General features: G+C 42.0%; 3 protein-coding genes across 5 annotated transcripts; 2 read left to right on the forward strand and 1 right to left on the reverse strand.

Annotated features, from left to right (window-relative positions):
• Positions 1 to 198: 198 nt before the first annotated feature.
• On the forward strand, positions 199 to 4,976 carry LOC135487737 (mitochondrial tRNA methylthiotransferase CDK5RAP1-like). The gene is made up of 10 exons (XM_064771807.1): positions 199 to 751; positions 1,012 to 1,115; positions 1,342 to 1,477; positions 1,879 to 2,089; positions 2,467 to 2,587; positions 2,920 to 3,310; positions 3,529 to 3,659; positions 3,845 to 3,994; positions 4,177 to 4,317; positions 4,459 to 4,976. The coding sequence occupies exons 1-10, from the start codon at positions 199 to 201 to the stop codon at positions 4,564 to 4,566; spliced, it is 2,046 nt and encodes a 681-aa protein (XP_064627877.1). The 3' UTR covers positions 4,567 to 4,976.
• Positions 4,977 to 6,460: 1,484 nt separating this feature from the next.
• LOC135488014 (uncharacterized) lies at positions 6,461 to 9,519 on the reverse strand. Of its 3 annotated transcripts, none has more exons than XM_064772372.1 (4): positions 9,446 to 9,519; positions 8,484 to 9,177; positions 7,745 to 8,218; positions 6,461 to 7,405 (listed from the first exon to the last, which is right to left on the reverse strand). In XM_064772372.1, exons 2-4 carry the CDS (start codon positions 9,129 to 9,131, stop codon positions 6,764 to 6,766), a joined length of 1,764 nt encoding a protein of 587 aa, XP_064628442.1. In that variant the 5' UTR covers positions 9,132 to 9,177; positions 9,446 to 9,519; the 3' UTR covers positions 6,461 to 6,763. The 3 variants fall into 3 exon arrangements, with proteins under 3 accessions (XP_064628442.1, XP_064628443.1, XP_064628444.1); XM_064772373.1 differs by having other exon boundaries at positions 9,373 to 9,447; XM_064772374.1 differs by lacking the exon at positions 9,446 to 9,519 and adding an exon at positions 9,360 to 9,416.
• A 69-nt stretch (positions 9,520 to 9,588) lies between these two features.
• On the forward strand, positions 9,589 to 20,270 carry LOC135487573 (uncharacterized). The gene is made up of 4 exons (XM_064771435.1): positions 9,589 to 9,725; positions 10,469 to 11,138; positions 11,373 to 11,876; positions 17,635 to 20,270. The coding sequence occupies exons 2-4, from the start codon at positions 10,488 to 10,490 to the stop codon at positions 19,219 to 19,221; spliced, it is 2,742 nt and encodes a 913-aa protein (XP_064627505.1). The 5' UTR covers positions 9,589 to 9,725; positions 10,469 to 10,487; the 3' UTR covers positions 19,222 to 20,270.
• The last annotated feature ends 5,781 nt before the right edge of the window (positions 20,271 to 26,051 follow it).

The following is a 26,051-nucleotide window of genomic DNA, read 5'->3' on the forward strand; positions in this document are numbered from 1 at the left end:
TGGGGCGCAAATCCAACAAACATTTTCAAGCACTGTGTACGATAAAAAGGGAGGAAAGGAAAATGACACAATTCAGAAATCTTTTATCTATAATGTAAAGTGTATATTTCTACGGATTGTGCAGATTGATGGGTTAACTTCTTGATCAGTGTTGCTTTGGCAAGACTAATACCTCCTTGGCGCCCCATTATAAACAACATGGCTACTCATGTGCGGTTTGGAGCAAAATTTATGCAACAAAATGCTAAAATACTCAATGAATATCAAAGACATCTTTTCGGACAGGTCATTCGAAAGAAGCATGTTTGTGGAACATTTTCGTGCCAAACTTTCCGAGTGGCACGGCGTAGCTTTAGTTCAGGGACAGTAAATAGATCAGAAAATGCCAACCTTTCAACAAAAACTTGCCCCGGTTGTTGCTGTTTGTGTTCATGTCTTTACTCTATTGATGGCACTGTCAACGGGAATGGTTCATATTCCATAAACACTAAAGACATTCATCCTGATATCCGACCGCTCGTCCATGCAAAAACGTCAAATGTTTTTCAAGGGGGTGGTGGTTGTAGTTCATCAGCAGCATCGCCTTCAGAATCCTCATCCCAGAAATCAAAGGTCACCTCTGGACCTGGTTTCCATGAATTCATGGCGGCAGGCAAAGATGATCTCAGTTTGGACAAGGGTGTGTTTGTGAATGAGGAGACTGGCATTCCTTATGTGGAAGAAGCAAATATTGGTGGACATGGTAGGAAAGGTGTGTGTACAGACTAAGTCAACAAATAAACTAAAAACCATTTGTTCGTCTCATGAGATTTCTCAAAATATGGTTATGTAGACAGAGGAAATTCTGTATGCTTACATTATTCAGGTATTGACGGTGCAATTTGGGAAATTTGAGAATTGGTGTTTGTAACCGTTCATGGTATAGCCTAAGCCACACAAAGTGGACTAGTTATGTATTTCGATAAAATCCTCACGAAGTATAAATGTTGTAACTCATGATATCTTTTTCAGTTCACATTGAAACATATGGCTGCCAGATGAATGTGAATGACACAGAAGTTGTTTGGTCCATATTGGAGAAAAATGGTTTCAAGAAAGCTGCTGATTTGACTGAGGTAAGTCGACAGTAGGGTCAAGTTCCTTGGCTAGTTCGATATCAGATTCCAAAATCCTCAAGATATTGTTTTTCAGTATTTCACTTCTTTCACTTATTCTGACCTTAGGTTCCTAGCTATCATTTGGCAAGGATATAACTATTTTGCCTGTCTTGTACCTCATATCAACTTCGTCAGACTGACTACATGAAGAAAAACTAGTGATGACCATTTATTTATTTTGCAGAGCGATGTGACATTGCTGATGACATGCTCAATTAGGGAGGGTGCAGAACAGAAGATCTGGCATCGTATACAGTACTTGAAATCTCTGAAGAGACGAGGGAGAAAAGATAGGCCTGCAATGAAAATAGGTGTTTTAGGTAATGTTTTACCATCACACCGTGACATATTTTGCAAAATGTACCAAATGTATCTCAATAGCCAATCAAAAAGTGTTGTACGGAAAAGACAGCTCAACCCCTGTGGTGAGGCTTTTGATTGAAGAATTATAAGAAACTGGCCATCAGCGCTGATATGTCAGCATTTGTCTTATCATGTCGGAGGTTATCAGAAGATAGTGATGTATGAAAATAAATGTTGGGGAAGAGCATAAATGGGCCCAATATCATTATCTTAAACTTCATCATGGCATAGTCTATGATTCATTGCTAAAGCACATCTACTCTTGATGACCGTGGGCCTACTGTGGGAGGCTTGTTTTCATCACTTCAAATTACATTAGATTGTGGAGAGTTCAAGTTTCCCTTTCCCGCCCTCACAGGTTGTATGGCAGAACGACTGAAAAAAAAGCTCATTGAAAAGGAGAAGATGTTAGATTTGGTCTGTGGTCCAGATGCATATCGTGATCTCCCACGGATGCTTGCCCAGACAGAATCTGGACAAGCAGCTGTAAACGTGCTATTGTCTCTCGATGAAACGTATGCTGATATAATGCCTGTGAGATTGAATCAAAATTCACCTTCGGCATTTGTGTAAGTTCATAATAAGTGTCTGGCCAAATCTTGTTTGAGAAGAAACCTTTTAAACATGGGGCATCACTTGACTTACTTCTACTACAAAGACCATGGCAGATTTGCTGAATCGGCATTCAGCCATGCTGTTCAGAATACTTGACACAGATTTTCCAAAGCACTGATCCAAGGGGAGCCCGGTGGCACAATGGTTGTGCATTTCGTGCGCTAGATTGTGACTGCCCTTAGTTCTTCAGAATGGTTTCTAGATAGGCTTGGTAATACTTTATGTGATTGTAAAGTGCTTTAAGACAGTAGTTAGGATAGTGAAAAGGGCTGTATAAAAGCTCACTGTTATTATTATTGTGCTCTTCCTAGTTCTTCTCTTTGTGTTCAAGGTCAATAATGAGAGGCTGTGATAATATGTGTAGTTACTGTATTGTCCCTTTCACCCGTGGACGAGAGAGGAGTCGAGATATTGAGTCGATTCTAGAAGAAGTTAGGGAGCTTTCTAATCAGGTAAGGAGAAGAAGTCACCTCCAGCAGCTCCTGGTGACAGCCTGAGAGACTATTTCTGTCAGCAATTCTTGAGCAGTTCATCGACCATTAAACTTTCCTAATGTTGTGCATGTTAGGCTGTTTTTGACGGAAATTTTGTACTATTTTGTGCACCGAAGTTGTCAAGGTGAATCTTTTAGTCATGATCACCTTCTTTATTATGTGATGGGCATGAAAACCTCGAATGAGATTTTAAGCATGTAGGGATTGATGCAATTGATGAACTTATTTGTTCTCAAACAACTCCATTCAAGCTATGTTTTTGTGTACATCATATTCTTCTGTCCATCTAGGGTATAAAAGAGGTGACATTACTTGGCCAAAATGTGAACAGCTACCGTGACTTGTCTGAACTGCATCACAGCATCAGTGAAGACGAGGCATCAAGACTGAGTAAAGGCTTCAGTACTATTTACAAGCCGAAGAAAGGGGGAAGACGATTCAGTGATCTCTTGGATAAGGTATCACTTGTCGATCCAGAAATGAGGATACGTTTCACCTCGCCACATCCTAAAGACTTTCCTGATGAGGTGCTGCAGTTGATCAAGGAACGTCCTAATATCTGCAACCAGATCCACCTGCCTGCCCAGAGTGGTAACAGTGACATCCTCCGAGCCATGAGAAGAGGGTACACGAGGGAGGCATATCTTGATCTCGTCTATCATATATGGGAAACCATCCCTGGTACGTATCTTAGCAGAGAGGTGTCCGCTAAGGGAGGTTCCACTGTAGATATAATTGGACCAACAGTTGATATATGTGACAGCGTTCCCCTTCAAGAGAGTGACACTTGGTATGCTACTGCCTGTATACTATACAGTGTCTTGACTCATTGACTCTAAAAAACAGAATTGTGTTTGTAATGCATTTTTCTATAATTTTATTCTTTCTAAACTTTTCAGACGTATCACTTTCGAGTGATTTCATAGCAGGATTTTGTGGGGAAACTGAAGCAGCCCACGAGGAAACTGTATCGCTGATGAGACTAGTCAAATATAATTTTGCATTCTGTTTTCCCTACAGTATGAGACAGGTGAGAGAACATTTAATCCTCGCAGCCAATCAGTTGTTCATTATTACGGGAAAAATAATGAGCAAAATCAATGCTCTTACCGGGTAATAGCGATATGGGAATTAACTATAGTATTCTAGTTGCTATGATATTTTGTGACTCTTTCTTGATTTTGTTGTGACAGCCTTCTCTTTCTCCTCTCTCAGAAAACACACGCATACCACCGTTTGGTGGATGACGTCCCTGAAGACGTGAAGCAGCGCAGACATGAAGAACTGATCTCTGTATTCAGAGAGGAAGCTCAAAAGAAGAATATTGCGCAGGGAGGACAGGTGCAGCTCATTCTCATTGAAGGGGTAAGAGTTGATCTTCATTCATGCGGAAAAATCGAAAAAAATGGCCCCTTACAGACGTAGTATGAATTACAGCTCCTATCCGATTTTACAGTATTTGAAAACTTGTCATGTGATGAAGTCATTTTACACCGGCAGCCATTTTTTGATAGGTTCAACAGTTAATAAACCCTTGTCCTTTACAGGAAAGTAAACGTTCTCCTCTGGATGTAGCTGGCAGAAATGATGGCAACACAAAAGTGATCATACCCAGAATTGATATCCCCTCGGATGATGGAAGATCTGCCCCACATAGCATCAAAACTGGAGATTATGTTGCAGTTGAGGTAAGAGAACCACTTGTTATTGATTCATTTTCATTCTTTGTATTTACTCAAGCTTCCAGGACTTCAAGATTGTGTCTTTGTCTTAAAAGTGTGCAAAACTTATCTCAATCTATAGCTGACATCTTTCTTTTTGTATTTCAGATTACTGGAGGTAGTTCTCAGACCCTGAGGGGAAAGCCCCTATATCTCACAACACTGGAGAGATTTCATCGGCAGCCAGCTTTGGGTAGAGCAAAGGAAAACTGTTGAATGCATTGGACTCCTTGGCATTTTGGTGTGTAATGGCAAGAACTCAAGAAAACTGATTTGAAGTGGAGTTGAATGCAGCCTATAGTTCTCCCGTGGTCTCTAGCTTTGGCTCTTTGCCTTTGAGAGCCCTGATGGAGAGCTCACAAGAACTGCTTACCTGTCTCAATAGTATGCGTATGGACTTGCACTTGTCACAAGCTGCCATTGAGAAAGTTCAAGAAAAGTGATGAATGCTCTGGACTTGTAAGCAATTGGAGAGCTCAGAATTTCTGCATGAAATTTTCTAGTGGTTGTGTTGATATCAACAAAGAAATTTGTGATGTAGTGAGTGTTGGTTGAGTAAAAAAGATGTAAATTTCTTTGATAGATCTTGTTATGGATTTGAATTTTAATAAAGATATGAAGGAACACTTATTTCTTAATCGTTTTGTTGTGCTGATGGGGCATAAATAGGTCAATCACAATGTAGACAATGGTACAGTGATGAGACACACCTGCACTGCAGGAACAGTGGTACACATTCACCTGAAGCAGATCCTCGTAAGCCTATTCTGTAAAGGTGTTTTCCAAGTCCGCAGTGCCCTGTTCATAGACGGTAGATCGTCACCTGTGGCTTCCTGTCGAGCTTGGTGACCAGTGAGTCGAAAAGTCTGTGTCTCAGCATTGGGATGCAGATTTGCTAGTCTCATGTAATACTAATAATCTGTAATAGTACATGTGTACCATTGTCAAAATGCATCAGTATTTAGTCTTTCTTGGGGAAAATTGAGGGTCAGTGTCTGTTCTGTGCCGATCATGTTCTTGGAGAGGTGAAATTCTTGATTGCCATTACCACTGGATGGTTGCACATTTCCAGTGCACAAGAAGTGAACAAAAGTGGTTGGTTGTGACAACTCTCAGTTATCCGGGCTAATTGTACAGTAGATCCTCTCTTTTACTTCTCTGATCAGGAAACTTCAGGGATTCATCCAAGAAGTGGACAAAAATGGTTGGTTGTGACATCTCTCAGTTATCCGGGCTAATTGTACATTAGATCCTCTCTATTACTTCTCTGATCAGGAAACTTCAAGGATTCATCCAAGAAGTGGACAAAATTTGTTGGTTGTGACATTTCTCGGTTCGCCAGGCTAAATGTACATTAGATCCTCTCTATTACTTCTCTGATCAGGAAACTTCAGGTATTCATCCAAGAAGTGAACAAAAGTGGTTGGTTGTGACATCTTTCAGTTCGCCAGGCTAAAAGTGCAGTAGATCCTCTCTACTACTTCTCTAATCAGGAAACTTCAGGGATTCATCCAAGAAGTGAACAAAAGTGGTTGGTTGTGACATCTTTCAGTTCGCCAGGCTAAATGTGCAGTAGATCCTCTCTACTACTTCTCTAATCAGGAAACTTCAGGGATTCATCCAAGAAGTGGACAAAATTAGTTGGTTGTGACATCTCTCAGTTCGCCTGGCTAAATGTACAGTAGGGCCTCTCTATTAAGGGCACCCTTAAGACTTGCAAGTAGTGTCCTTATTGGAAAAGTTTGCTGATTAGAGAAGTATAATGGAATGAATTCAATCAACTTTTGAGTCCTTGAGAGGTGTTTGCTAAGGGAGGTTCCAGTGTACTTGGATGAATCCGAGAGATCACTCATCCTGTCATTGGCCATCAGCTGTCACTAGAATAGCCCTTGGTTTGGAACAATCAAATGGCAGAAATGAAACTTGGGCGAGTTCATGCCCAAACCATTCACGTAAAAATGTTTTCTGAGCAGGTCTGGTATAATCTTCTGCCTGAAGCACTTTCTATCCAACAGTCACCAGGAGAACTCTTGCACTCTTGTATTGGACATTTTTAGCCCTCTCAACCAAAATAGGGAAAAAAACAAGATGATTTATAAATATCCTATGAATGATTATTTATTTGATTGTGATCAAACATTTGACAGTGGCATGAACATTCAGGTATAAAATTAGAAGATTGGTGATGTCACAATGCATAAGGCTGATGCACAATGACAACCAGTTATATGTGCACATGGTACTGATCAAGGACTGAACATCAGACTAACTACACTCAAACCTCATTTTATTGGTGATTGGAGTCTCTTACCACGCCAGGATAAAATGTCTTGAAGCAACCATTGTACTATCTGGCACTGGTCGTAAACATGCAGCCCAACCTGTAAAGATTGTCATCAAAGTAGTCCATACATCATTCATCCATGTTTGAGTTCATGAGTGGGCCATAAATCCCTTGTGAAGACAATCCAGAGTTACCCACCCCCGTCCTAGCTGCCATCTGTAAAACATCCAAACCAAAACCTACAGAATTTCTACTCTCATTCATCGAGACACTCAAGTCAAATTCATCCTTTACTGTATTAAGTTCACTGGCACTTGTGTTCGACTCATTCACGTATTGCATTTTAACAGCAAGACTCTTGTTCGGCGCTTTCGATTTTATCTTGATCAAATCTGGGTGTCTTTTGCGCACGTTCAACCACCAGTCTTTACCAGGTAACCCACACTTGAAAGGATTCGGCATCTGCTTCGAATCGAAGTATTGTGCCAATAAATTTAACAATTCCTTCCTGCCAAACTTCAGTCCTTTTTCAGTGTACTCAAGGCTCAGTTTGATGACCTCACGCTCGTCCTCCAAAGATATACATCCACCTCGACCATGACGTCCTCCCGGTTTCTTCAACTCCTTGACATATGTACCCAGTGTTGTTTTAGGTACGTTATAAATTTTTGCAGCCTTCCGAAGTGACATTTCACCTGTTTTCACTTTCGTCATGGCAATTTCCAATGTTGCTAAATCGTATGCATTGTTCAAACCTCTCGGACCCTTATTCTGAAAAAACAATAATCCCAGGTTTAAACAACAGAGAGCAGTTCGCACAAAAAGGCATTTACATGAATAAGAGTAAAGAAACCGTCCAAGTCGAGCAACAACAGCTAAAACAAATTTAAGTGCTTCAGAGAAGAGATCATCCCAGACAGTTTGATTTTAGATCATTCCTTTCACTAACTCGGAAACACATTTTGCAGTAGTATTAAAGCAGCTTGGCTGAATGCGATGGAAATTTAAAATGGTAAGAAAGTATCACAACATTCATCCGTTCCACATAACCGAGTATGACTGCATTCATTGAAAGCATGACCCACAATATTTAGGATAAGCTTCACTTACGCGTGTTCTGAGAGCCTCGGATTGTTGTCCAGCTTCCTCTGCAGCTATCCGCAATAAAGACGTACTTGGTACTGGATCTGAAACTGGCACAGGCATCTGGAGTGCTGCAGTAATGGCATCTTGTCCACAAATCGCAGGGTTTCCGTCACAGTTTAGTTGACTTGGGTCCGGATATTTACGGGTATGCTGCGGTGTCGAAGTCTGGGGTCTCCAGTCTTGATTTTTAGTGATCGAGTAGGACTCATTGTACAAGGCCATGGCCTTGTCAAGTTTTGCATCGAGTGATTGAGTTCTTTCTGTATTACTATCATGCTGATCTTGTACTTTCCGACAAACTGCCTGATTGCTGGTTGGCTCATTTAGTGATGTGAACCCAGTGTATTGGTAGTCAGAAGTTGATGTCGCCATTTCTGGTGCTCCAACAGAATGGAACAAGGGCACTTGCATTTTGGCAGAGGTCACTGAACCATATCGCTGAAACAACAAATAGTGCTAGCTATATAGGTAAACACTGAAGTAATGATTTCAAGCATTGTCTGAGGAAGAGTTCCTCATATTCATACTGCTAGTGATTTGTAAAGGCCACAGTGCCAATCAAATTTCAGTGCAATAGTTCCTGATCGGCTGAAAGACAATTTGAATTCGCAACAACTTCGTTCTCTTAATAGCACTTCGTCATTTGAGTTGTTGTCGTAAGCACTATTATACGCATGTAGCAGCATAGAATCGGGAAGCTTACCTGATGAATCTGAAGCTTGCGCCTTGTTTCTTTATGGGCGTCCCTCTCATCATCCAATGTCTTTGTCTGCATATCAAATAATTCCTTCAATCTTGCTGCCCCAGTGTTTGCATCAGCCATATTTGATGATTCACTCAGATTCTCAGCTTGTAATTTTTGAATAAGTCTATCTTTGATTTCACTCTCTTCTTCTTTGACTTGGAGATCAGATTCAAGTCGGGCGATTCTATTTTGATACTGCAAAATCATGTCCTCCTTTTCAAGTTTTTCTGAGGTCACTTTTTCTAGATGTTCAGCTTGACTACTAAGTTCGGCTTGTACACTCTGAAGCATTTGAGTGGCATTTAGCAACTCTGTCTCACACTTCGATAGAAGCTGATCCTTGATTTCGCACTGGTCCTGAAGTCTTTCATAAGAAGACGGAAGAGGTACACCATCCTTTAACATTGCCAATTGCTTTCTTTTCGATTGAATTTGTTTCTCCGATATGTCCAGCTGGTTCTCTTTGACCATCAGGCGAGCTTGATAGGTAGTAAGCAAGGAAAACAAGTCGGCCCAAGCCTTGCTCAAGCCATTGCCTCGATTCCGGAGGTCATCCTGAAGGAATCTGAGGTCATCATCCTGCCTGAAGGTAGCCTGTTCCATCATGATGCCAAGTACTTCTTGAGGTATTAATGCAGAATCAGGCGAGTCTCTGAAATGGATGAATCAGGACATTTTGTATAAAAATCATGTTTAAACAGAAAAAGACACTAGTTCACAAGAATAGCCAAGTCATTGGCAGGAGGGATTAAAGTTTACAACCAGATTGATGAGAAACTGACCAAAGATGCATCAAAAGGTTTACAAATGGCTCCTAATTTTAGTATATCCAACCTCAAAATACTACCAAAAAGAGTATGTGGCCTCTTCAAACACTAATAACGAGATTGTAGCCGATGAATTTAAAATCAACCACATACATTTCGTTATATGATTGATATTCTGCTAAGAATACTCAAAATTTATAAAACCCGGAAATGGCACATTGATTGTGATCGTCGTTCTCTGTTAACAACCGCTACCTTTCCAGCGTAACCGAACACAGGTCCGAACACCCTTACGGATGAAAATTCAATTAGCGTCACTTAGGACTTCATTACATCGGTGTCGGAACCTTCCGTCTTTGTTTTCATTTTCTCGTTTTGGCCGATTTGTTGACCCTTCCTACACATAGTTACATCATAGTTGGAATTTAGAAAGGTGAATGTCATGATTAGTACAAAATATTTGCAATACACGTAAAGTAGAGCTGTTTTTAAACGTTGGTAAATGACACGACTAAATGTATGGGTGTTTAATTGAATTAATATTTTGATGGTACACCCTGTAGACAGACAGTACACTACAGGGTGGCCAAGAATTAGTTCCCCTCACACAATGGATTCACAATGGAATTCTATTGTGCAAGGGAAAATAATTCTAGGCCACCCTGTAAAGTGAATTTTGTGATACAATACACTGTTATTATACATATACTTTTCTGCAATAAAGAGGCTTTTTAGCCTGTGGTGTGGTGGCCAAGGGACAGCCAACTTTTTCATAGTAGATTGCTGGTTACGAAGTCCCCTACCCGGCCAGTCTTTTTTACTCTTTGTCTTATGTATTGGGCTACGTCGCCCCCCGCCCCCCCCCCCCCCCGCCGCATCCCCTGGCCCCCGGCCGCATCCCCGGCCCCATCCCCTGCCCCCCACCCCCACCCCCATCCCCGCCCCAACTCCTGCCCCTGCCCCGCCGCATCCTCTGGCCCCCCTGCCCATCCCCTGGCCCATCCCCAGCCCCCTCCCCCGCCGCATCCCCTGGCCCCCCTGCCAATCCCCTGGCCCCCCCCACTCTTAGCTAACAAAGACAATTGATGAAGTCTTTTTTGCGCCATGGTTGCGGATTGTAAACTCATTCCCTCTACGATTTCATGTGGTAAAGTTTCCCCTCTTCTTTCTTTCCAGATATGATCTTTTCAATCAGATGCCAACCGGAGACATAATACAACAACATAAAATGCCAGAGTCCCGCATTTCTAGCGGTGAATTAAAGATCACCCAATCAAGTCTTCATGAAAAAGGATGCCAGCTTACGAAAGTATGGTCAGACCTCTTCAGTCTGCTGTCGAAATACCAAGCAGATCTTATGGTCAAGGAAAACGAAATCGAAGTCTTAGAACAACAGCTGGAGTCGAAGCAATCAATGCTAAAATCAACATCGGACAATGATACACGTGAGGTGACCAATCTTCAAGGAGAGCTGCAAGCGAAGGACTTAGAATTAGCAAAATATAGAGCTGATTTATTGAACAGTGAAGAAGCCATGAATCGACTTCAAACAGAGATGCGGAATAATTCAGAACTGCTGACACAATGTCGGACTGAAGTTTTAGAAAATCAAGAAAAATTGATAAAGACTCGTAACGAAGTTGATAGGTTGAGATTTGAATTGACGAGTAAGGATGAAGAGCTAAGAGTGAAGGACACTCTCTTGGAAAAGTTGCAGGCGCAAATGCTAAAAGAGGTCTCGGACTTGACTGCGGATGTGAATACACTGAAACATAAACTGAATTTAGAAAAAAATGCCCACGACGAGACAAAAAAGACGTTATTATCAATTTCAAAACAAAACCAGGTAAGGACATTTAGAGAAGTACTATACATGTAGCTTTGTTTTACTGTGACTGCATGTATGTACATGTAATACACCTTGTTAATCCATGAGCCGCAGAAGCCGCTATTAGGCAGGGTGTTGTGCCCTGCTTGAAACACTGGACATTTTGGCATGCTTTCATCACATTATCTTTAGTCTTACTACTGTTTAGATAATTTCTGAGTTTCATATTCCCCTATTCTTTGTACGTTTCAGAGAACCGATGTGATAAATATTCCCGACTCCCCACCGATGTTGGACCTGTCATGTGATGCAACAGATGAATTCAACATGCCAAATGTGACGAAATCAAACGAATCTGGTTTTATACATTCCACTAAGACGCATTCAAGACTTTTACCAAGTGGCACTACCAGTACTCCATCTCATTCTCAATATCATCCGTACCAAAGAAAATCAAACTTTTCCATGGCATCTGCGACGAAATCTCAAGCTGATGCTTTATCGCATGCCTCTAATACGTTTGGTGCGCAAAATACGCAGCCAAGCTGGACTTCTACTACGTCTAGTAGCGCCTTATCGAGACAACCTGAACAGAACGAAAGTGACGTTTTTAGTGCCTTGTCTGCGGACAATTCTAAAGAATCTGCTGCATTTAAAACTGAGGCGAGTGATTCGGTGCTAGTGTCATTATCAGGTCCGCTGTCGTCCGAGTCGTTCGATGACAGCAGTCAGTCTTTAGGAATGGATTCATCTCAGGTGGGTGTCCTTTTGTCTCCTCTCTTTCATTTCCTGAGAATTCATTTGCCAACACATGGAATGGTCTCTTGCTAAACTGGGTAGAAATTGAAATGAAACAATTTCATGCTAAGTGACACATTGTCATCACAAGTGCTGATCATTTAACTCTTTGGATTGAATTTAGCATCGGAGTCCGGCGATGTTTAAAACCAGCGTGACGTACCGACAATCACAAGCATACCTGGTACCAGTTCATTGTGGTAAAACTTAACTAGCAGATGACTGACTGGTCCAATCTAACCATTTTGTGACAAAAATGTATCCAATTGTTGTGTTTTATCACTGAATTATCGTCGGGTAAAGAAGCAGAATGTTTTGCACGGAACCAATCTCAGTTTAGCAAGGGTGTGTCATGTATGATGCATTTCATGATTGTCGTGACTGAATGCTCAGAAGGATAGTCACGGTTGTTGATATGCTTGTAAGTTTAGCTGCATTGTTTATCTCTACTAACTTATGTATCCTGTTGAGCTGACAACAGTTTGTGCAATTAGGATTGTTTGGATCATGTAATAGTAATGTTGTACCCTTGTGTGCATGGTAACATTCTACATGTACATAACTGGCAAAGCTTTTGAAATTTTAAACTTGAGATTTCTGGCAGTTGTACCTTCATACATTAGTCTAGCGCTTATTCAGCAAGCTACATGAGCAGTTGTATTCAGGCATTGCAGCTATACTTATGGAATATCCACTCCGTGATTATCAATGTTGTATCGAGACCAAAGTTTGGACTAGGTAACTTACAATGTACTTAATTATGGCAGTTTATAACTTACTTACCCCTCTTACTTACGTCGAAATGTCACTTGGCGGTAACCTGATTTCACAGGGCGGCCATCATCAAGATAATGATAAAAAATCTGTGCTCCAAACTTTGGTGTCTGTTTGTGTTGGTGTTTCTCATGGAGGCAATGTTAGAACGTCTGGAAGTACTCTCTACTGTACTGTAGCCTTCGCATGAATTGGCTGGTCTGTGATGGTCTCAGCAAGCCATTCTGTGATACTACATGTCTCTGGTACGACGACGACTTACAGTGTCACCCTGAAGATTTGTATTAAACTTAGTGAGTGGATGTAACTTCTCCCTTTTAAGACAGTAGAATCTAATTCTATTTCTAACAATTAAGGGACACCACATTTTTGCTGTGTAAAAAAGCTTTTTAAGTGGAGACAGTTGGCCACCCAGTCTTCCAGGAGACCGAGATCAAACTGTGCTCGAAACTAAATAAAATGACCTTGTCTCTTGGAAGCTACACTATAGCTACACTATGAAATGTGGTGTCCCAACTGTAGGGAAAAGGTAGCATGTAGAGGAGTTCCATCCACCTTCGACACTCTGATTTTGAATGGAATATTTCTCAAATTCTTCATTCTCTGCTGTGATTGTGTAGCCAATTTGGCCTTCAACTGTAAGTAAGGTAAAGTGGAACAATTATAGCTCCAGTACAATTGTGCCCGATCCAGTGTTGAAAACAGCTTGCAGTACACAATATTGCACACAGAGGCTATAATTGTACTGGGCTTCAATGTATGATGGAACCACTTTTACCCCACAAATATCGAAGACATCTTGTGCATTATTCTGTTTTAAAAATACCTGCCGCACTTGACAATGGACAAGCAACTTGTTTGTTATGAGATGTATTCCATTCTTTGTCTCAGGCCACACCAATTTAGAGGATCAGTATAGATGATATGCATGGCGTAATGGGACACAGTGTAGTCATAAACTCAACCAAGCCTCATTGCTTATGATGTCTGGTAGAATAAAGGAATGCCGGCAGATGTCTAGCGATATTGCTCTGTTGCATTCCAAACTCTGTCTTCCATTTCATCATGCAGGTCCTACATATTATTATTGGTATGGCATGCAAAATTGGAATGTTTTCAACTGCTTCCATCTAAATAGATGGACTTCGCACATCACATGACGATTGGAATGTGTGCCACCAATTTACTTATCAAGCTGCTGACCTGTTACAATCAACGGATGACTCATTTCTCTCAAAATTTAGAAGCCGTTTGAAAATTACTGTTGGATCACATTTGCATTCTTATATGTGTTATCGAAAGTGGGACCTCCCTTTTCAGACACTCCTGACCAGAAGACAACTACCCCACACAGCTTTGGTCCCAACTTCGTTTCCGGTTTCCAAATTTGACCTTGCTTATGCTTATTATAATATTTTCTAAAAGACAGCTCTACTGACTGACTGTATTTCAGAATTCTCATTCACACTTATCGATAAAAATCCTCTAGTTGTGCCTGCTGTGCTGTACATATTTGGGCAGCTTAGGCTTGGCGGGGGGGGGGGGGTCTCTGAAATGCCATGGGTGAATACTACATGTGCGTCTTGGACAATCCAGGATCAGCAGCATGATCCGCTTTGGGGGAAACAGTTTGGGTTCCGTCTTAAGTGATTTGAAAAGTACATGGAATCGTATGAATCATTGAATGCGAGGACGCACTTTGTTGGTTAAAAATCTCCAGGGTTTACAGATTTTTTCCAGCGATTGTGTTTATAGCAACTTGGTTGGTCTGACCAATCGTCTTCGACTGATAATGAGAGTTATACTAGTTTATAAACTAAGGTGCAAAAGGATAGATGGTGCTTCTATATAACATTTAAACAAGGCTTCATGTAGATTCATGTAAATATCTCCTAGTAGGCATCATGCGCTTGGTGTACCGGTGTTATCTTGAACAGAGACCTACCATCTCCTTCCATGCATGAAGACAGACTACATCGAAAATGTGACGTTAAAAGTATTTTATTTTCTATGTGACAGATGGCCGATCACACCGTCACTGGCGCTGTCCCAAACCCCCATGGCTGGCAATTACATCAACATTCACCGCACGTCTGGCGCAGTAAGTCTGATCGACTGGACAAAGATGTCCTAGCGGCCATGACCCCCGAAGAAAGACTGCTCCTACGCAGGAAGCAAGCTACAGAAAGACAGCGGCGCCATCGTGCACGATTGAAAAACGACCCTCAGAAACTGCAGGAAGTGAGACAGCGACAGAAGATGTACGCGCAGAAAAATCGTCAGATTATGCTCGATCATTTGGAATTGTTTGCAAACAAGGGCGGCACTTGGAAAGACGGTGCTCCAGTATGGCAACATAATCAGGATTCCTCAAGTCAGGATTTTGATGCAACATTGAAAAATGTTGAGGAAAAAAGTGATTCATCTTGAAAACTCTGACTGCAGACTGATGGAACTGTGGGGCGATATTAACCATCTCACTTGCATGGAGGTCAGCCGCTATCCCTGCTGGTAGCTCTTGATTTTGACAGCATTATTCCCCAATATTCATACCAATGAAAACAATAATGGGTTGCTCTATCTGACTATTTGCAGTTTGTCAATGACGGGGATGGACTAAATCTGGACACAACGAAAGGCCCAACATGTCCACACTGCGGTGGATCGTTTTCGACTAACTTTGCGTTGCGACGGCATATTCGTATTCACACGGGAGAGAAACCATATGTGTGTCCTGTTTGTAATAAACGCTTTAATCAGCGTTATAATGCCAAACTTCATATGAGGGTGCATGTCGAAGAGAGAAACAGTCAATTATTATCGAAGGGAACACCGCGTGATTGTACCTCATAAATTTTACTTCTATCCTGGTTTGCTGTCTGCTGTTCAACACCGCACGTGGAAGAATCTGAACCGTTAGTTCACGGTGACTCACCCAGGTAGCTTTCTTGTACATAGTATGATAATGCATTGCATGATATACTACAAGAACATCCACCTGTGGTGCTCCAGCAGGAATTGGCAAGGCGATCTGTTCATCTCCACTGTTCACAACTGCAAACCTATAGTGCAATTGGGTATAATATAGAATCCATAAAAACCTTAGCAGTAACTTTTATGCTAAACATTAAGGTTTGTACTAAGTAAAGTCTGTTTCAAGATAAACTTTTGATTAACAAGAATCTGATTGGTGATAACTTATGGATGTTGAAGATTAGGAACATTGTAGCCTACATGTACACTGCAGCTTGTAGTAATAAACTGCTGATGTACATGTACGTGTATTTATAAATTTTGAATTTACTCTATAAAACTCAATGTGATTGTGATGCATTCCTTTGTCTTCATTTGTTGAAACTTTCCCTTGGCGCCTCCCCCTCGACTTAAGTCTTTGTCCTCAATACTTCTGCCAGAAGCCCCCTCCAACTGATGTCTACCCCCATTGTTCACATTTCCATGAGCGACCCCCTCCCATGTTTCACATCTTCATAGAAGGTTATTGAAAGGTCAGAACACTCCATGTTGTCCCCAGTGACTGGTCAGAATGGTCTGAGTGATATCTGGCGGTGTCACAACAAGATTGCAGGCTTTTGTTTCGTTGTCATTGTGTTGGTGAATTGGGGCCATCTCCCCCTGGTTGTGTTGTGGAGATTCTGGGTGATCACTGGGGAGCATGAATTGAACGGTGGAGAATTATTTACATGGGGTGCCAGAGTCATGTGTCTTGGCATATATCAATAAATAAGATGGATCTATTCTTACGCCTTATTACACATTCCAAACTCGGAACTGAAAAAATGTTGTTCAAGCACCAAACACTATTATGTTTCTGTTTTGTTCCGTTCAAATATGGGGTTATAGTCGGTAAAGATGATAAAAACTGTATAGCAGTTACCTATCCACGATATCCTAGGATCCATATTGACTGTTTAATTATGGTGGTGGTCTCTCTCAGTCATGGTTTCATGTTTCAGGCTCACTGTTACTGGAAGCTAATCTGAGTTATGCTGTGAACAATTTTAACGCCTTTAACATAACATGACAATTTGACAAGAGAGTTATCACTCTTCGTTCCAGATGGAGGCAGATTTGAGGATATTTGATCAAAACGAAGACCGCCAAGTGCATTTGTCACCACCACATCGAACCGCCTCTCTGTGGCCAAAGGATGTCAGTTTTAAATCCATGCATGTCAGCAGGACTAAGCCAGTTGCTCTATTTAATCAACTTGGACCAAATCCTGCAGTCAAGCAACAGGGAGCTCAACTCGATCGATTGTTATTGTCAACAAGAAAAGCAAGGAAGAAATCATTGATTTGCGACATTTGTGGGGCTGAATTTGTTAATCGTTTCACATTGAGGCGGCATTTCAACACCCACAAACAAGAGCGCCCACTCGTGGATTGTAAATATTGTGATAAGAAGTTTACGAGGCTTGACAATTTGAGGGCTCATATCAGTGTGGTCCGTGCTAAGGAAGTCGGCATAGCGTAATGAGATGTCGAAAGTTGTATGTTGATTGATATAGAAATGTTGATTGATATAGAATATTTGTAATTGTCAGTGCTTGAACGTGAAATAATTTAAATAAAGATGTAAAAATTGTTAAAGACAATTGAAGATTTCTGTCCTTTGAGTTCACTGTTTGATTGATGGCGGGGGGGGGGGCGGGCAATAATTGATCGATGCCGGTGTGTTATTTGTTTAGATTTCAGAAGGACGTCAAATTATGTTGAAATATTTTCTATAGCTGACCAAGTATAGTTTGGGCTGAAGTGACAGGTGTTGGTGTCAGATGTGTCTGCCACATTGATTTTATAATTGCTGCACCAAACCTAACTGCACCTGTAGACTAGAACCGTGAATACGACTTGTGACTAACCAATGAAATGCATCATGTCGCTTGTTACGACTTACGGGCATCTCCTTCTCTATCTTACAGAGTGCGTTTTGGTACAGTCAAGGATTGAATCCATTCAAGAGTATGATGTATGGCAAGTTTTCACCTCAGAAGCTTGCCCAGGGCCTCATCCCTCCTCAGCCCAACACGGATCTAAAAGCAGGTCCAACATTCTCATGTCAAGTCTGTGGTCAGACGTTCAAGAGGCCGTACCGTCTAAAACGTCATAGTTTGATTCACACAGGAGAACGACCACATGTTTGTGAAGTCTGTGGGAAGTCTTTTGCCCGTTTGGATAAGTTGCGACGGCACTCGTTGATCCATATCGGAGTACGACCATTCTCTTGTCCTAGTTGTGACAAGTCTTTCACTCGCAAGGACGAACTGACGAGGCATCTTGTAAAACACAGCGAGGAGAGGCCGTATAAATGTGGGCTATGTCATGCCTCGTATCTGAGGTCGGATGCGCTAACCCGACATATCACATCAATGCATTCAAGTCTGTTTGTACACCAACATAGCACTACAAAAAGTTCAACCAGTCAGCCTGCAAATAATGCACTGCTAAGCCTGGCTCAGAACATGAAAGATAAAATGAGTAATGAATCACCCCAAAAGGAGGGAAGCATTACCCCTGGTGTGCCCAATGAACAAACATCTCCCACCAGCATGGCAAGTGCTGCCTCAATCATCAAGCAAAACCAGTCCCCAGAGTTTCAAAGGATTTTAACCAAGTATCACCAGGCTGGGGCTCAACTCATGGGCTCAGCATTTTCACCACCTGGCTCTGGACTAATAGACAATACCTCCTCCCACTCGCCGTCTGATAGCAGAGATACACTTGCGTATTCACAGGCTGAGATGCGACCTCTAGCAACGAAATATCACCAGGGGGCTTCTGACATGCCGCCTCTGTTTCAACCAAGTATAAGCAAACCACTGGGTGGGATTGAGAGCCCCAGCCTAAAGGCAGATGCCTCTCTGGCCACAAAATACCACCTAGCAGCTGCACAGATGTTTCAACAAAATAAACTGCAGAATAACACTGGGAAGATGTCTGAATCTCATGGCTCCTTGGCTACCAAATATCACCAAGCAGGAGCTGAAATGATGAGTGCAGTAGGCCTGTTCCCACCATCCATGGTTGATAAATTGCAGTCAATGAGTTCCGATTCCTCCCCCGAGAGTGAACCAGATATGTCTGCTGAGTTCTCACTTGCAGATGTGCAGTCAATGACAACGAAATATCACCAGGCTGCAGCTCAAATAATGGGCGGTGCCTTTCCTCAAAGTGAGCCTCTCCCCCAGGATAAGATCACATGCTCATCCCCAGTTGATAGTACCATGGCTACCAAGTACAGGCAAGCTGGAGGCCAGCCCATGAACGCGATCTTCCCGGGAAATGAGATGCAGGATATGAATGCAAATCCCACGCACCGTAACGAGCAGCAGACACCCTTGTCATATTCTCTTGCGGGGATGCAGCAGATGATGCCCAAGTACCAGCAGGCCAGTTTGATGAGTCCTGCATTTCCACAGACGGTGTCCCCAGATGTGAATAGAAACTCGACAATCGGTCAACCCTGCGAGCAGCAACCATTCTCCCAGACTGGGGAGGTGCAGCAATGAAAGAACTGGCCCTGGAGCTAAAAACTCCCCCAGACTGTTCATCTGCTTCAGGGCTTTGTTCAGTTTCCTTGGAAGCATGTTTTCAAAGGAAGTGACCTTGCGTGGTTGAGAGTTTGTGCTACTGAGAGCATTATTGTCTGAATGTGAATAGAGATGTAACGCAATCAGTACCATTTCAAATCTTTTGACTATTCCAGTAAAAAGGACTGTTCGAGTATCTTCAGATTTGTACTTGGTAATCTTGCGCTATTTATCAAGTATGGACTTGTGTGCTTGATAAAAAGACCCAGCAGGAGGATCTAATAGAAATATAATGGATTGAGTTTATATTGTGGACAAAAAACAGTGCAGTGGTATTGTGTAGAACTGGTCACAGTGCATAACGCCATTGTGTTATGGGAGGACATAAATGATAAAACTATGAGACTTCCCTTTGGCTATGATCAAATTGAGTTGTGCACAATTAGTAGTGATGTACTAGATTCCAATACAGATAAGTGAGAAAGAAAATCAGAGTTAAAATGAACTCTTACAATCTGAATGGAACTTGCCCCTGGTGAAATACAGCTTATGACCCAGTCAAGGATTGGTGGGGGGTTCTGCTGAAAATGTCATTTCACAGTGGGCATCCATCCCTATTTATAAAATGAGCTTCATTGTGGCCTAGCTGTGTTTGTGGAATGGGCACCTTATATTGTTGAGAATGCTGTTCTTGTTGATTTAGTGTAGAAGGTTGAACTGTGAAGAACAAGTTTGCTTTATGTGTAATTGTTTGGTATCTCAACTGTAGAGGTCTTGTCAAAGGCTATGACATGATAGTGGAGGAGCAGTGATTGACAATCATATAAATTAATGGTTTTTGGTATGAAAAAAGTACCAAACTCAATCTTTTGCATTTGTATCAAGTTTAGTTTGGTGGTGGAACAGGCATTTCAAACAATGGTTGGTTGTTGTTTCAGGATTAATGCTGCCTTGTGCTGGGTGTGAGGGTGCGTGGATTATAAAACTAAGCAATACACTCCATGCCAATTCATAGCTGTCATTCTCTCTTGCAGTCATGGATGCAGAAATCACCCGAGAGGGGCAGCCATGCCCGCAAAACTCTATTCATACCTCGTTTCCAGTGTGATGACTGTGGTAAACACTTTACCCGGAAAACTAGTCTGGCTCGTCACATGCCAATCCATACTGGGGTCCGCCCATTCATCTGTCACATATGCGGAAAGGCTCTGTCGCGTGCGGATAAGTTACGCGCTCATTTGAAGCGACATAGCGAAGATTTTAACAAACTGTCGCCGGAGAAGAGCGCTGCAATTTTAAACCAAGACAGTTTCGTCGTCGGTCAGAATCGGTCGGCGAAGAAACTAACCTATGAAGAAACCAAGCCTATTTTATGATTCAAACTCAATAAAGAGAAAAAATTTACAGCACAGTGACACCTTCCTTAGTAGAGACCTCTATTAGCAGGACACCCTCTTCAGTTTTGGATCAGGTTCAATTCTAAGAAAAATAGTATCAAGTTGTTGTGTTATGATGCCAACGGCATATGACTTTTATCATATCATCATACAAGACTATTTTAGACTTTGGTTTCTGTATGTGTAGATCATCAACTTCAAACCTGGCGTCTGTTGCTTCAAGAAACTGTGAGAAAAATTATAAAAAGAAAGAGTATTTACATTGATGAGATCAGTCATACTACTAAAGTTTGTTTTAGATAATCGTATTGTTTGCAATGTTGCACAGATTTTCGACTTATGTAGCATTCAGCACTCAATGTAACCAACTTCACAAAGTCAGTTTTGTGAACTTTTCTATATATGAATACAAGTAGTGACATACATGTACCGGTAGTTAGTCAAATTTTTGTTTTATTTTTCTTCTGATTGGAATAGCTGTTTTGTAACAGTGATTGGAGTAATTTGACTTGCCCAAGGACTCAAACAAAAGTTCCAAGTGTTTGCTGGTCCCACACATCTGTGGTTTACAGCCTGGTAAAATAGAGCCAAATAATGACCATTAAAGATGGCATATTTTGAAACAGTGATTGGAGTCATGTGACTAGCCCAAGAACACAAGGAATTAAAGCGTTTTAAGCCTGTGGCGTACAGCCTGTTAAAAAAGAGATTGGCCATTAGTGATGGCAGCGACATCCAGTATGCCCAACATTGCTAATGTGAAACGGCATATACCATATATTGGCTCTTGGTATCCCGTGCTACATGTAACATCCATCCGCTGCAGGATGTTCTGGTTGCCTAGTGATGCAAATCGCTCCTCCAACTCCCCACTGCGTCCTCTTGCAGGTTTTGTGAAGACAGATATGCTTGGTTCACTCACTCACTCCCTGCAACTTGACATTTCTATGCCACAATTTGCATGGCAGAGTTGGAAATGAGATAATTAGAACGATTTTACCCAGAAGTCACATTTCTCATGATTCATGTGTTGTCATATGAATTATCGAAGCAACACATTGACACTTATGAAGCAAGCACTTCTGCAATTCCTTGATACTTCAATTCACGCATGAATCAAGACAAAGACCTTTCAGCCAACTTGGTATACATTCCAACTAAAAATCACTTCAATCGACCTTTTCTATCAGGCGATACCCAACCCAACCCCTACTGTTTTGGAGATTGAATTATTTGATACACTCTGCTTTGGGGAGTTTTGGTTGCCTGGCAACTGAAATCTCTACTCCACCCCCACTGTGTCCGAATATTCAGATTGTATAGCAGGGATTTCCTTCAGGTTGATTAATTTTCTCTTGGCTACATTCCTTGCCATGGAAATTATTCTCTTTATTTGCTGGGGGGGGGGGGAGGGGGGCATTCATAGAAGATGGACATGATGAATAGATGAGGTGATTAGCTGCCATTCAAGTTGATAACAATGTGTTTACTCCTATAGAATCCAACTCTTCATTGACACAAAAGCTTTGCTGCTCGGCTGAAGTGTATTTCCCCCCCCCCCCCCAATATCCTCCCCCAATACTGAAAGACAAAGGGGAAATGGCAGTGTTTCGAGCCCAACTTTGACTGATTCCAAACTTGATAGTTTTGGGACAGGGTGTTGGAAATTCCCAAAGTGCTCAAAAGTACCACTTGGCTGACACATATCCTTGTATTTTTACAGAACTTCATGTGTCTCTGGAATGATGGATCAAACTCAGCCAGAAAATGCCATCCGTGTAACATTTGCGGGAAAGTGTTTATCAACGCCAAGAGTTTCAGTCGCCACAAGAGGGTTCATGATCCGAGTAAATTTCTAAACTGTCCGATTTGTGGAAAGGTGTTCCATCGGAAAGATCGCTACACACATCACATGATAAAGTCACATGGTGTTACGAAAAAGAATGCTCTTGAAGTTGAGGCATTTGGCCATGGGGGAGAGGGTCCCGTTTAGGATGATCATGGTCCAAAGTGGGAAGGGGATGAAGGAGTCTGTCAAAATCAGAGCAAACACCGAGAGGGTCTGACTCTGTGGAAACTGAAAACCCTTGAATGTCTGTGGAACTATGGACTTCTGAGATGTGACTATTGTTCTCTTCGTAGATTTGGTGGAGTAAGCATGTCATTTCGATTCAGATTCTGGTGATGGTGGGTCTCTCTTACAGCCCTAAATACCTATTTTCCTGTAGTTGGTTGCATTTATTGCAGCATCTTTCAGGAACATCATCCAGATGTCAAAGGAGTATAGTCTACTGGGTTATTGATAGCTATGTTGCCACAAATAAAACCTAACAGTCAAAGTTCAAAGTTTTCTTTGTATTTTTGCAGACTTTTCGTCCTCTTTGGATTGGCAACAGCCCAGTGGCGCCACCTTTAGATAGAACTCTGTACCCTTGTGATATTTGCGGCAATAGCTACCAGAACAACAGTAGTCTCGTCCGCCATAAGAAAAAGCACGATCCGAGCCAACAGAAGCCCTGCCCCATATGTCAGAAAACATTCTATCGTGAAGACTCGTTCAAGGAGCATATGATGATGACACATAAACTTGAGCTTTCTGGTGATGTGCATGTCATGGGATACCTTGCTAAATAAACAATTCATGGTACTGAAATCCCAAGCATGAGAAAAACCTTCAATTACATGTACATAATAAAAAACTTAGGTCAGGAGCTGTGATGTGATTCAGTTGACTTCCAGTGTTGTCCACTTCAGATGCAGCATGCACGATTCTGTTTTCTTTGAATGAATTCATAGTAGCAGCAATTGAGGTTGATTATCACAAAATCTAGGAAGGTTTTCTTTATATTTTTGCAGACAATCCCTCCTTGGGCTGCTGACCTGGGCAGAAAAGCTCCATTTTGTTGTGGCATCTGTGGTAAAGGTTACCAGAATAGCAGCAATTTGACCCGCCATAGACGCATACATGATCCAAGCAGAATGAAGCCATGCCCAATCTGTGGGAAGTTGTTCCATCGGGAAGATAAATATAAACAGCACATGTTCTTAGTACACAAGCAATTTGGAGGCCACTTAATCGGTTGACCCAGCGGAAGGACATAGCTTCAGACGCCACCAACCCACTGGGCACTGAACATACTGACCTGAGCTAGGCTGGACTTTAGTCCCAACTTGGAGTGGGATATCCAACATGCTCAAAACACTGTGACACTAGGACATATTTCGTACTTCTCTCTTGTTGATTAGTTTCAGTATTATGAATGCAGAGTAAAGACTGACAAAGTGACCTTCAAGACCAAGCAAGTTGGACATGTAATGAATGATAAAAAATTAAATGAATAAAGATTTCACAAGAAACTTTCCTTTATATTTGCAGACCTTTCCATCCTCTTTGATACCGCAGGGCAAGAGGCTCAATGGTCCCTTTCGCTGTAACATATGTGGAAAAGTATACCAGCATAGCAATAACCTCACTCGACATCGACGAATACACGACCCAACCAAAATCAAGCTGTGCCCGATATGCGGGAAAAAATTCCACCGCGGGGACTCACTCAAGGAGCATGTGTTTCTTACTCATGGACAGTTCAGAGGACAGGCTCCTATGGAATAAGTCCAGTCTCTCTACTTGACCTCTTCATGCCTCTCTTCTGGTGTAAGGGTAGCTCTGGTGTCTCCTCAAAATTCTTGGGAGAGTACCTGCAGTGGTCCTGCAGCATATGATCCTCACAATTCCTGCTCATCTATGGCAAGAGGTCGATGCTACTTGACTTGAAATTGGATGTTAGGCCTACCTGACCATGCAATCAACTGAGGCTTTACTTGGGGCTCATTGGTCAACAATTTTCTTCATATTTTGCAGACATTTACTCGTTCATTACCAGAACAAGGAAGGAAGGCGTTTGCTTGTGACATATGCGGCAAATCGTACCACCATCACAATGGTCTCTGGCGACACAAACGGATACACGACCCGAGCAAGTTCAAGACATGTCCTCTCTGTGGCAAAAAGTTCCACCGCGATGACCGTTATAAAGAACACATGTTTATTGTACACAAACAAGCTCCTTTGGACACATGAGTGCAAAGGGAAATGATAGACTCCCGAGCCAGTTCATTAGTCATCTGATTGTTATGACAAGAGGTTCGGCTGACGCAACTTGTTGAATAGTCACAAAGTATTGCATCGGCGAAAATGATACTTTTAGTTTTGGGACATCCATGTGAATTTGCTCTTCAGTATGAATGTTTGGGTGTTGTGAGGTTATTTTGTGACAAGCCTTTTGACCTTCCTCAGTGTGAAGACCCTCCCCCCCTTGCCCATCAACTGCATGTTATGACATGGTGACTTCATTCTAAGCAGTACTCACTTTGTCCATTGCAGAATTTTCCTCCTGAAAGTCGTCAATTTGTGATTGGGTTTTCACCACTTAGTCCCGGACGGTCTGTCGTGCGACCAATATTTTCACAAGAGGCTAGATACATGTGCAAAACATGCGGGAGGAAGTTTAAGCGAGGTTACCATTTGAATCGCCACCACCAGGAGGTCCATGCACAGTCGCGGCCCTTCATGTGTACGCAGTGTCCGAAGGGTTTCAGCCGACCTGAGCACCTCAAAGCCCACCTTCTCAAACATGCAGAAGAGAGACCGTATTCCTGTGAAACATGTGGAAAATCTTTTACGCGCCCGGACACGCTCAAGTCGCACAAGCTTCTACATCAGATACCTGATGTACCTAAACCTAGCTTTGACACCTTCCATGATGGTGGACAGTAATGAACCTAGACCTGTCTCATATATGGCTTTGACTCTGGATTTCCATTCAATTTGACCTCTGTAATCCAGACACCTCTCAATTATGGACAACATTTGTCAGTCCAAAGGCTGTCCTTAACATAGAGGCTGTACTGTATGTTGAATGTAAGAAAAAATTTGCATAAAGATACAGGTTACAAATATGGATAATGTTAGAGGTATTTAATTGGTCCTATTCGCTGAAACAGTAGTAAAAAATATGTCAATGCTGCTACTTATATTTGCACTGGGTAATTTCAAGTCCTCTGTTTTGCAGGGCATGCCTCCATGGCACATACATGCAACCACATGGAGACACGTCCCAAGCAGCCTGGGGTTACCCTGCAAATATTGTGGAAAGGCATTTTCGAGCACGTCGAATCTAAATCGTCATCTGAGGAAACATGAACTCGGCTCCAGTGGGGAAGTTTTCACGGATAACAAGTATAGATGCCATGTCTGCCAGAAACAGTATTATCGCTCGGATATGCTGAAGGACCATCTTATTTCTAAACACACATTTTTGAGGGACGAGTCTGGGTCTTTTTAATTTTCCAGAAAAATATGGCAGTTCTTTGAAACATTTGAAAATGTTTTTCAGGTCAAGGGCACACCAG

Source organism: Lineus longissimus, chromosome 5 (assembly GCF_910592395.1).
Source record: "Lineus longissimus chromosome 5, tnLinLong1.2, whole genome shotgun sequence".
NCBI lineage: Eukaryota > Metazoa > Nemertea > Pilidiophora > Heteronemertea > Lineidae > Lineus > Lineus longissimus.